This window comes from Pseudonaja textilis, chromosome 1 (assembly GCF_049901715.1).
Source record: "Pseudonaja textilis isolate UNSWEBS1 chromosome 1, rPseTex1.2, whole genome shotgun sequence".
Taxonomy (NCBI): Eukaryota; Metazoa; Chordata; class Lepidosauria; order Squamata; family Elapidae; genus Pseudonaja; species Pseudonaja textilis.
This window is the reverse complement of record NC_141990.1, coordinates 230,276,211-230,289,219: the sequence shown is the minus strand read 5'-3', so window position 1 is coordinate 230,289,219 and position 13,009 is coordinate 230,276,211. Positions and strand designations below refer to the sequence as shown.

Here is a 13,009-nt window from a genome sequence, read left to right as displayed (position 1 = left end):
GCATATTTTATGTCTTACTGTAAAAGTGGGGGAGTTGCCTTGACTGGGCAGAGTGATTGTTCAGACTAATTGAAATAAATATCTAGTATAAGGGCCTTGCAAAGATAAAACAGTGCTTTCTTTGTTGTAAATTATGTAATATTTTGAAGAGTTTCATGTAGTTCTTTAAAAACTTCTTTCAGAGCCACCAACCTGTTCCCCGGATCAGTTTACATGTGCAACTGGTGAGATTGATTGCATTCCCATGGCATGGCGTTGTGATGGCTTTTCAGAATGTGATGATCAGAGTGATGAAGAAAACTGCCCCATCTGCTCAACAACCCAGTTCCAATGTGAGAAGGGGCAATGCATCGATGCACATTTGAGATGTAATGGAGAAGTTGACTGCCAAGATAAATCTGATGAATCTTATTGTGAAAGTAAGAGCTGTATACTTTATCTTATGTTAGACACATACACATTGTTAGATTCAGCAACGAGGGAAGCAAATGGAACTATGCTTATACATATACGACTATAGATCTCAGCCTGGTCAAACAGGAGAGGTGATAGAAGGACTGACCCAGTGCCTGGAAGCTGTCAACACCTGTATGAGAAGGGACAATCTTAAAATGACCCCCTCCAAGACAGATTAGCTTTGAATTTCAAGGTCAAATGATGTTCACTATGAATGGAGTTGCACTCCCCTATTCAGAGATGGTTTGCAACTTGGAGGCTGGTAGGTGTGACCAAGAAAGCTTTTGTTTAATTGTATCTCATGCTCCCTCCAGTTGCAGTCTTTATTGTGGGGCCCTGCTTACAGCCACTTTACATAGGGCTGTCTTTGGAAAGCATTTGGAAGCTATAAAGGATACAAAATGCAGAATCCTAGGCAGCGATGGGTACATCCCAATATTCTTGGATGGCTCGATTGTTTTAGGACTTGTGTTGGTTGTTGGTTGGCATCTGGATGCAATTCCAAGATTCTGGTTCTCATTTTCAAGGCCCTACATGATTCAAGACCAGATTATCTGAGGGCCTGTCTTTTCCCACATTGATCTGCTGTCCATTAAGATCAAATAAGGGTTGGTCCTCCAGATCCTGTCCTGTCTTGGAATGCTACTGGATCAGACCTCAGTAGCCACCATTTTATATCAAATCTTCCAGACTTTGGCATGCCTTCCCTATGGAGATATTCTCTTTCACTCCTGATTTTCAGGAGAGCAATAATGACTCTTTTCTTTCCCCCACAAGTGCACGGAGAGAATTTGAATTGTCTTGTACATTTTCTTCAATATATAATTTTGATCATTTGCTTTATGGTGAATGGTTCATAAATCAAATGGGTTTTTGATGCTGTTGTTAAGGATGTTTCTTAACTCAGTTTGGAGTTATTATTAGCCACCCAGAGCCTTCCAGAAAAAGCAGCATATAAATAAAGCAAATGTAGCAAATTAATTAATCAAAAGTAACTGCCTATAGCAATAATTCATTATTGAGTTTTATTTTTATTCTTGGTAAATAAAACACCCATTCCAAAAGTAGAATAAAACATTCTGCTTATGCACTTTCACTTGGTGCCAGGCCATCGTTGTCACATTCCTCATAACCTACTATTCTTTCTCCCCTGCCCCATCATTTTTAAAATTGTGTCCAAATTGGGTTGTTCATCCCTGTTTTAAAGGGATTAGAGTAAACTCTACATTGACACTATGGTAATTCATCCTCCCATATCTTTGGTGCTTAACGGAAGACTGAGAGTGGTTTGCATTTATGTTTTCTGCCAGATGCTTGATTTCAAGAGGACCAAGTTTAATGTTTATTTGTGGTTCTTGGAAGCTTATAAAACAACTGCTGTCTTGAAGAAAGTGATGTGTTTATTATTTAGTTTAGGTTTGGTTGAATTATTTTGGCAGTATTAAAAATTGCTTGGTGCTTGTCTCCCATCTCATCCACCCCCTCACAGCTATTTGTCTCCAGAATCACTTTCAGTGTGCCAATGGCCAGTGTATTCTCAAAAAACAGCAGTGTGACTCCTTTCCGGACTGCATTGATGGTTCTGATGAACTTTTCTGTGACAAGTCACTTTTTACCGGTAAGTTGGTATTATAAAAGGCCTCCTCTTGTTAATTATCTTTACACAATTTGTCTTGGGCGAACATTCCCAGAATTCCCAGCCAACTTACCCAACAACTAGGAAATTCTGAAGCTTTTCAGCCCAATACAACTGGAAGCTATCACGTTCATAAAGGCAAGTTTGGATCCAAGGATCACTGTTTATTCTCTGAGTCTAGAAAAGCAAATATAATTATTTACTATTGCCAACGCTTAATACTTCTGTCCTTGAAATGCAGTACTCTTCAATGTTCTTTGCAGTTTTCAGAAAGCTGTCATTTTTCTTTCTTCAGATGTAGCCAAATCCACATCCTGTGAAAAAAACAACTGTGTAAAATAAAGCTATTATCAAAAGGTCAAAGCAGATGCAATTCCATCTTGTCCCCCTGGGCCTTCAGTGGCTGTTCAGATTGGCTTTAATCCCTGCATCATTTATGCTAACCATAAATGCCATTTTCTGACTGAAGATGATTTGATAATAATTCTGTATTTTCAGCCCTAGGACCTCTGAATGTGTTGGGGTTGAGGGGAAAAATAGCAGCCCTCTGATGACCTGCAGAATGTTGCAAAAGAAATTGAATTAGCTATTTTCCATTAGAGTGATTGCCATTGATAAATATGTTGCAATAGAGATCATTTTATACAGAAAAGAGCCACAAGGGTCCTTGTAATAAAGTGCTACAGATTGCAAACTAGTCTAGCCTTCCCCAATTTGGTGCCTTCTAGATGCACTGGATTACAAGTCCAATCATCCTATAGTCAAGAAAAAAGACCGAAAATAATTTGGACTATGTATTCCTTAGGTCAATTTAATATGGGAAAACCACAAGTTACCATGAGCCAGCTACCATCAAATCTGTCTAATGGAATTTGCATGGGAATAAAATGAAGTAAACACTGAACAGTCTTTTGAACACTGAAAAGGACTATTGAAGTTATTAAGAGAACATGCATGGAATATTGATTCTATTTGAATGCTCCTTTCAATACATTAAAGCTTGGGGGCTCCTAAGTAATCTTAGATTGGTTCCAGGTTTGAGAAGACCTTTATCAATGTGTTATAGTTGGGTTGTAATCAAAGGTGACACATGGACTCTGTTAGTTGACAAAGGTTGCTAAAAGCAGACATTGTGAGAGTGGAAAGTGTGCTCTCAAACCAGGAAAGGTGATACAGTTGAGTATTCCACATCTTTCTTCCTTTGCACAGTGTTTCAGTGCAAAGGTATGTGTATGTGTCTTGCTAGTAAGCTTACTGAAAGCTTCATTTACTGTGAATTGTAAAAAGATGATAAAAGGAAGGCAACATCTGGTTTGTTACACTAGAGAGCTGATACGAGATGACAGAAAAAAAGAAATTTTATGCAGAAGGAGATGGAAGTAAACTTAATATTTATTTCTACAAACTTTAATACAAACATTATTTCTAGTAGGCTCCTGTCCTTCATACTCTCATTATTTGCTGATCCTTCTCAACAAATGCTACCCTTTGACACTGCACACATTGTTAAAACTTCTTTTTGATGTTAATTTAAAATTAGTTGCTTTAGCCATTTGTACAGAAAAATTGTGTGATTGCATGGTCATCTAGGATTGGAAGTACCAATCTGCACACAATTTGCAGTAGTGGACTATTGATAGATATAAACTTTGGAGACAAACTGGAAACCTTGGAATTGTTCCAACAGTGTTGCATTCTTTAGGGGAGAACCTTTTCAGCCAGAATCTACGACATCAAAGATGACAACTGAACTCTCCCTGACTGGTATCTCATATGTGAAAAATTACTTAGAATATAAATCCCACCGGCCATGTCTGGGTTATGTTGTTAGTAATTGAAAATCTGTGCCAAAAAGGCCCTCTACTATTTTTATACCAACATTTGTAGGGTTGTTAAAAAGAAGGAGGTGGAGTTCTAATTTCTTTTATTTATTTATTTTTTCAGAAAAAATTAAATCTTCTGATGATTCTGGACCCCACAGTAATGCTATTGGGCCTGTGATTGGAATTATTCTTACCCTTTTTGTCATGGGAGGCATGTATTTTGTTTGCCAGCGTGTGGTTTGCCAACGTTACGCTGGGCCTAATGGACCTTTTCCACATGAATATGTCAGCGGGACCCCACACGTCCCGTTAAATTTCATTGCTCCAGGGAGTTCTCAGCATGGGACCTTTACAGGTAATAGTAACAGTGCCTCTATGTATTGCTATAGTGTTCTTCAGATTTTGTTTTGTTTTTTGCTTTGCCACATGCTAAATAACAACTGGCTGTGGTTATATGATGATCTTCATTATATTGCTCCTGCTGTTGAATCTCCAGCCAAACTCCTATTTTAGAATCTTCGAAAATAGAATGAAGGGCAATATTTTGAAGTGGATTCTTGCTTTTTTGGAATACTAGCGCTCAGAATTTGAGATCTTTTATTATTCTTTTAGCCATATCCTCTGCATGAATAGTGTGCTTTGAATAGGATTGTTTGTAGATCTGATGAAGAACTGTACGTATTATAGATATGTATTGCTTGTGCAAAGATCTTTTAAATTCTAATATTTAAGAAAATATTCAAGTTTGTGTATAGGAAGGAATTCCTGCATTTCAGAATTTAAAAGGATTGCATTTTTTTAAAGTGATAAAACCAAGAAAGATTCTGCAGTCCACCTAGATGTCTTTTACCACAGTAATTGCTTTGGTAAATTTCAGTGAGTATATAATTGAATCCCAGGCTATTCTTATTTCTTTTATCCATATAGGCATCTCTTGTGGAAAATCCATGATTAGCTCCATGAGCTTAATGGGTGGAAGCAGTGGTGCCCCTCTTTATGACAGAAACCACGTCACTGGAGCTTCCTCTAGTAGTTCGTCTAGTACAAAAGCCACATTTTATCCACAGGTAAGTGTTGAAAATTGTATAAGCCATGTTGCAATTATGTTTTCAGTTCCTATTAGCTCTGCTTGCAGAGCACGCTTAGCTAGATAATTGTTGAGGAGGGAGGGGCTGCTATCATGCAAACATGAAATTTGAATCAAACTTAAGGAAGTTAGATTGGGCTCAAAGACCCCCAGTTTCCTCTCAGTTGGCCATGACATGTCAATAGCTGATGGGAGCTGGAGAACAGTTCTCTATTTCTCACACGTACCCAACTTGAACATTTACATCTAAGAAAATGCACCTTTGATGGCACTCCTGGAAAGGACTACGGTAACATTGTGGAGAACTGCTATCCCTGCTTATCCTGGAGTTCCAAGTTATTCCATTGAAATAAATTGCTATAAAATGTATGCTGATTCCTTAATGTAATAATTAGCAGAACATTTATTTATTTATATAACTCTGAATGGTGGCACATTAATAGAATGGTCCTGTTGTTTTAGGAAAACATCTTGATTTGAAACAGATTCTCATAGAATGGTCTTTTAGAATAGATTATTACCCAAAGAAAGTACAGAAGGTCCTCTTCTTCTCAGGCATCTCAAATGATTTCATAGCTCCCATTGGAGATTATTAAACTATTTCATTTTACGTTCACACAGATTTTGAATCCACCACCTTCACCAGCTACAGATCGCTCCCTCTATAACACAGAAATGTTTTATTCTTCAAACATTCCATCAACAACAAGATCTTACAGGTAATGGCTTTCAAAATCATTTGGCAGATTCTTTAACACTTAGTTTTTAAATATCTGTTTCTTATTCTGCTTATATAGCAGCTTTGGATAAAGAATACTTTCTTTTTCTGATAAAACTGCTCCAGTTGTCAGCTTTGTACAGCTGGAGTGGTGGAATCTTTGAACTGGAAAGTAAGGTTTCGTGATTGGGCTTAACATGGACATGCATTTTTAGACTGCTCAGAAAAACACGAGCACCAAAGACCCCAGTATGAGGGGTCCTTGGTGCTCTCTCTACTTGGTTGTTTCATTACTTAAGCTAGGTCATCAGTTCTAGTAAGGCGTGGAGTTTACTGTCATTTTATATTCTAGTGCTGTGATGCCATAGGTGGCACGCAGAGCCATTTGTGCCAGCACACGAGCTGCAAGCAAACTTACCTCACTGCGCATGTGCGTGCCTCATAGCTGATTTTTGGCCAGTTTGAGGCCTTTTTCGGCCTCTCAAAGGCTTGGGGAAGGCTTCTGCAGGCCTCTGCAAGCTTTGTAGGCTGAAAACTAGCCCTATTTAGTCACTTCCAGTATTTTCGGAAAAACAGGAAGTGATGAAACAGAACTAGTTTTCAGCCTTCAAAGCTTGCAGAAGCCTTCCTCAAGCCTTTTGGAGACCAAAAATCAGCTGTGAGGCACAATGCAGGTAAGGTGGGGGGGGATTACACACACATGCGTAGGGGGCGTGGGGGGGGGCACCTTTTGGTTGCTGGCATGTGAGCATGCAAGTGTGCGCACAATTTTTGGCACAGGAGCCCAAAAAGGTTAGCCTCTACTGTTCTAGTGGCTTGCCCTGCCAGTGTGGATGGAGGTCTTGGAGGTTCTTTGGTTGGGCTGTTTACTGTTAGCTTCTTTGGCAGTTTCTTGAATGGGAAATATTGTTTACTTCTTGATTGTTAGTCTGATATTAATGTGGTGTTAATCTATGCTCATTTGGGTGTTGATTGCTGTTAGGGAGGTATTTGGGGGTCATTTTGTTCCCTTTTTGGCACGCTGATGATCTTGCACCCTATGTAGAGGTTGTCTATTGTCTATTGATGGCTAATTGCTGCAGATAAAAAGAAGTGGAAAGTTTTCCAACTTCTGCCCTTTCCCAGCCAGCAGAATTTTTCTACAATGCTACTAATGTGTATTTTGTATTTTAGGCCTTATCTTATCAGAGGGATTGCTCCACCAACTACCCCCTGCAGCACAGATGTATGTGACAGTGACTACACCACAAGCCGGTGGAAAGCCAACAAATACTACATCGACTTAAACTCAGACTCAGATCCCTATCCACCTCCCCCTACTCCTCGCAGCCAGTACATGTCAGCAGAGGAAAGCTGCCCACCGTCTCCAGCTACCGAGCGGAGCTACTTCCACCTCTACCCCCCTCCTCCATCTCCTTGTACAGACTCTTCATGATTTTAACAGAAGGGACTTGTCTTTTTCTGTAAATATGTTTTTTAAATATGAACAAAGATTTTAAATATATATTTTATGATCTAAAATGGGGTGGGAACTTATAAAAATGTGAATAAAAACGAATGGGCCTGGGCTGTGAAAATTGTACAGCAAAGTGATATTTATGTTGATCTTTTTTAATTTAATAATCCATTCTTTTGTGCCATAATTTGCCTTTGCATTGAAGTTGCAACATTTAAATTGGCCTCCAAAGGAGGTGAAAAGCAGAAAATAATATGCTTGGAACATTTTGAAATCATCTTTTGGTTCAATAAAGGGGGAATGTGCTGAGTTATTTTAAGTAATATAAAAGGCAAGAAGTAGTATGTATGAATGAATGATGATGAAATACACACCACAAGGGAAATTCTTGTGTATCTGTGTATGTGTGTCTGTGTGTATGGATTAATACTTGATCCTAGGTACTTAACCACAAAAATGGGCTTCATATGCTTTATTTTATTTTATTCCATCATTCACCTTTCAAAAGAGTCAGTGAATTAAAAAAGTGAACATCTAGAATACATGTTAGATTTATTACATTATTCATCATGAACGACTTCTCCCCAAATTAAAATTTTCATTCACTCCTATTAGATGCATCACATTTCTATTATGAGTCTGTCAAATTCATGTTTTCTCTTCCTCTAAAGGCCTCCAATACAGCTCAGGAGATTTGGAGGTGAGAAGGGAAGAAAGGAGGTGGTGCTCATGATAGAAATGAAAAGTGGAAAAAAAGAATGAATTTGACTTTCTGAAAGATTAAAATAGTTTAGAAAAATGAAATCCTTCAAAGTTTCTTTTTCTCTCACATCTGGTAAAAATTTATGAAAATAAAAATCTATAAAAATTAAAAACAGTTTATAAAGAGTTCACTGAATAGCAAAACTATGTGCAATCTCCAAATTGATGCATTTGGATATTTCTTGAATAGGCGTCTACCGAAGCCCCTGGTTTTCTCATTTTAAAACACAACATACACTGCCACCCCATTTTCCGCTGGGTAAGAATACAAATTTTACCCTCTCTAACTTCCTATATATAATATGAGAGAGAGAGAGAGCTCAGGAATAAGGATCCGCATAATCAGATAGAATTCAGTAAAACATTATTTTATTTAGAACAAAACCCAGAAAGAAAGGTGCTTTTCATCACGGGTCAGGAAGAAGAAAATGAGCAATACATCTTGCATTGCTGACTGTGCTTGTCCTTTGGTTTGATTGCTTCACACAGAATGTTTGAAAGCTTGTAGGATTAGGAGACTGTGATGTGAACAAATAATAAAATACATTGGAAAGAAAGGGGAAAGCCAAAATTACAGTATGTTTTAACAGCTGTATAACAGCAGGTGCAGCCAGCTTTTAACAGTCATAGAATCATTGACAAAGATAAAAAATGCTGTTTTTTTACATTTACAGCTGGATTTTAGCAAGTATTTCTGGCCAAGTGTGAGGTGAGACTCCTCCAATCCCTGGCCACTTTTTCCAAGCTTATTAATAAGATGGAGGTTGATCTCTGTTATTTTGAATATGTTCCCATCAGTCTATTTCTAATTGTTTGGATATGGTGGTTTAATTCTGAGGACGTGCAGTTAGGATCTTTGAGTACAGGAGAATTTTGATTTCTCAAGAAGCTTGTATTTTGTAGTCATGCCATGCCATTTTACTTTTCAAGTTTAATATGGGAGATAAAAAATTGAATTATTTGTATGCAAAAATATCCTACCTGAATACTTTGGGGAGGTCAGAGTTATTTGGGTGCATTGCCTGTGTGTCTAGCACAAAAATAATCCATAATAATGAATCTAGAGTACTCAGCTCAAAAATCACAATATTCCGTACTAATTTTAAATCATAGTAATATACTTTTTTTAAAAAAAACAATCCTTAGTAACTCAAATTGGGTGGGAAGGTAATAAAGCCAGCTTCTTGTAATTCTAAGATTCCATTTCTAGCTTGGTTGCAGATAAAGCTTGTACGTGCATGTGTGCACACATACAAATACATAGTTGCTGAGAGATTTGCATCCACTAATTTGTTTTATAATTGCTTTTAACCTTTTGTCTAGCACTTATAAAAAGATATCCTTTAATTCTTAACATTACATGCTTTGATTTACCATTGCCAGGTTTCTCTTGTCTAAAATGCACTGCACATGCACTGCACAAAATTTGAATGAATAGTTTATGTTTTAAAAGCAAAGTAAACAGCTATTGGTAATATTAACCTGCTTGCTGAAAAAATTGTACTGTATTCAGTGGTGAATTGGATACTTTAAGCTATGAAAAAAATAACTAATGCTACTGATGTGAACAGAGTACTATAATATTTATGGCTAGAATATTGAATATTTTTATTTTGCTTGCTTATTGTAAATTATGTTAATCAGGAAAATTAAATATTCTGCTTTCTTGATTAACATGTTAATGGGGAAACACCCCACCAAATTCACATAAATTATCAAAACTGCACAACTGGAGTTGTTGAAGAATTGAGTGAAGTCAGAAATACCTTACCAAGAAATAATTGTCACATTTTCATTACTTTAAATTATTTATCTCTCTGATCCAGAATTTTTGCTAAAATATCTGATTTCAATAGTACTCTGGGCTATGATATTGTCCATTTCTTTTTTGACACAGGTAGGTCTCAAATTAATCACATAAAAAACTACACTGTGAGCTTGGTTGTTTGTTTGGAGACGATTCATTACCAAGGAGAAAACCACATTCCCACCAACATTGGCAGGGCAAGCTATTGTATATAAACAGAAAGCAAACCCCACACTTAAACTAGCACTGATAATATTATCTAGTCTGATAATGAAACATCTACAAGTAAACAATCATGCTCAGAGAGCACAAAGGACTTCACAATTCAATTAATTTCTGTTGGAAAAAAGATACAGTTTACCAAATCATGAATCTGTGCTGATATTGGTTCTAATTTTAACAAGCTAATTTGAAATGATACCATGCAAACTGTTAATTGTAATTTTGGCTTTCAAGAGCCCTCCTAATCTGGAATCATTGGCCATGTTGCCAGAGAGTTACAAATGATATCAAACTGGGGATGGCTAGCAAACTGACATGCTTTGAATCTTCATTTTTTAAAGCCATTGTTTGCTTAACTGTGACTGAATAAACTACAGTTGCTAGGTTTATGCTAGGCCAGAAATCAAATCATATTATGACTTAGCCCCATAAGTATGAACCCTACCTTTATATTCTAAATACAATACATCTATGTAAATGTAACTGATTGGCTTTATTAAAATTTAAGGAGCAAGTAACTCTTGTTCGGGTCTAGCCACAGTGCAGTGTCAAAGGTTAACTTTCTTATATTGGTTTTCCATTGGTTAATGGCTGTGTGTAGTATGTCACTATTCTAGAGAAATTGTTTTGAATATTTTAACCCTTCAAAAGTGATTGTTAATCTTGTGATATGTTAAGTAGCATATCTCTTCCAGCCAGACTGGGTTTTACTGTGTAGAAAGACATCAGATTGGATGCCTAATCCATGTAACTGTTTGTTTGGGTCCACTTAGATCCATCTTCATGAACATTAATTTTTAGAATCCATAATTCACTGAAAGTAGTTATTGATCTGGACCTGAGAGTGAGCTTGCTCTTAGCAATTAGGACAACTAAGCCTTTTTGAAAGGAAATACTGGTCTTAACATACAACATACCAAAAGTCTTCATCTGAAAAGTATTTAAAGCACCTTTAGTTATGAAGCTCAGTTCCCTGGAAGTTTCCTTTGCCAATTTTAGGTGTGAATGTAAATGAGTGGAGTATTGGATGGAAAGCAGAGTGTGGTGTCAAGTTTAATTTGTAAAATAATATTTGTTGAAAATATTTTGTAAATAATGTAATTGAGCTATTTGCAATTAGAGGGGAAACAATCGATTTTATTAAACAATGAATAAGAACTATTGGGCCTGGATTAAAATGGAGCAAAATTAGTCTTGCCAAGCTACAAACCTGTGACTCCTCCTTTATTTTTGAGCCTACTGAGCTCAGCTAGAGGAAAAGTCAGCTAAAAGCTTTTCCAACTTCTTTTTTTTCCCTCCTCAGGGCCTATTGTATATATACTTTTTGTGTTGTGGAATACATATTTCACTACTCACATTAAATCATAGATTCTTTAATAAACCATAGGTGGCTGATTTTACAGAACATTAAGCTATAAACTATTATTTAACAAATCACAATGGTTCACCCACTGCAATAGATCAAACCCAATCATGTTATGGGTTATTGCAATATGTGAACTTTCCCACAGGATCTTCTTGGTCGTTGCACTAAGAATGGGGGAAGCGGAATAACCAATTATGGAAAAGTGAAGAGGGGCGGAAGAACAGGGGAAGCAGTAGCTGGCTCAACCCCAGTTTGGTGGGAACATGAAAGGGGAGGATCATTGGATGCAACCTGGCAATTTACATTTTTAAGTGGGTTGTGTTTTACTGTTATATACATAACTCAGAGGGCATTCTAATTAGAAATTAAACCCAGGCTGCTTTCTTTATTGTATCTAAGTATTTTGCAGTTGCTGCTAATGTAATGTAAATGTACATGAAAATATGCAGATATTGCCAAGAATTGTTATAATAGACTCATGCTGATCTGTTTTATATTTATATTGTAAAGTGTATTCTGCAAACCTCCTAAATATTTTAGCTTTATATTCATATACCGTTTTGTAGACACAGTTTTGTCACACAGAGAAAAAGTGCCTTTGGTCTTTTTAAACAGCCTAGCATATTGACTTGGGCAGATGATAACAAAGCCTTAAAAATGAAGCAACCTTTTACTCATTTGCTCCATTTGTTAGTTTTTCATCCAGCATGGTGTTGCAAATACGTATTGTGTTCAACTCATTCCAAGATAAGGCATTCACAAGATGGTGGGACTAAGCTTGTTTGTATATGTTAATGAAACATCACTAATTATGTGATTTTACAGAGAGTTGTGCTTGGTTTTTTTTTAAGAAAATATTTCAGAGAAAACTGGGAGTTTTTTACCCAGAAATTACAAAATTGGGAGTTTTAAGACACCCAATGTGCTCCTTTTCATTTCACTGTTTATATTTTATGGATGCTAAATATGCTATTGGTATACATTTTTGTAAAATTATGTAACAAAATCTCTGTTATTAAATTAGATTAATGTACTTTCCTAAGGACTGGAATTCCATTTAATTTTTGCTACAATAATATTGATTAGCACAAGCTTTACCAAAATCATTATTTTGAATATTAATTGGGCAGCTGAAAATAGCCTTTTTTCATATTAATGTCCAATATACGCTACAATATGCAAAAGCCCCTTTGCCAACAATAAAACAGAGCCCAATACTTGTTTGTCTTTTTAATTTTACTGTTGTGAAAAAAGCATATTTTTAATACTCTGGGAATCAAATATCTATAAAATTTTGAGTCATACACTTTAAAAAGAAGACAATTTTGACGTTGCAACCTGTAGTTCCATGTAATCAACACTAGGCTTTTATTTTGGCTTCATTGTAAAATATCTAAACAAATGAGAATGAGGTGTGGGGTTTTAACTTTTAATTTAAATGACTTGCTTTTAGAACTACATTTGAGCAACTTAGATCCATTGCTTTCCAGTTTTATGCTTCTGAAGTTTAGATATAATGAAAGTGTAGGAATATGCTACATAAGCAGAAAGATGTACTGAAATTAAAAATATTTATTCGTTACCTCTGGAAAATATTTTATAGCTTTTACATTCCAGTTATATACATAGAACCTCAGCAATTTGCATTGTGGTGCCCACTCCTTATATGTAACACC

The 13,009-nt window shown here is 36.4% G+C and overlaps 1 protein-coding gene across 1 annotated transcript in view; it reads left to right on the top strand.

Moving 5' to 3' along the window:
* LRP5 (LDL receptor related protein 5) overlaps window positions 1-12,371 on the top strand; it is a 124,071-nt gene extending 111,700 nt beyond the window's left edge. The window contains exons 18-23 of the mRNA XM_026706677.2: window positions 183-419; window positions 1,946-2,074; window positions 4,037-4,270; window positions 4,843-4,982; window positions 5,624-5,721; window positions 6,894-12,371. Of these exons, the coding sequence (XP_026562462.1) occupies window positions 183-419; window positions 1,946-2,074; window positions 4,037-4,270; window positions 4,843-4,982; window positions 5,624-5,721; window positions 6,894-7,155 (1,100 nt within the window). The 3' untranslated portion in view covers window positions 7,156-12,371. The remainder of the gene's footprint in view (window positions 1-182; window positions 420-1,945; window positions 2,075-4,036; window positions 4,271-4,842; window positions 4,983-5,623; window positions 5,722-6,893) is intronic.
* Window positions 12,372-13,009: the final 638 nt, after the last annotated feature.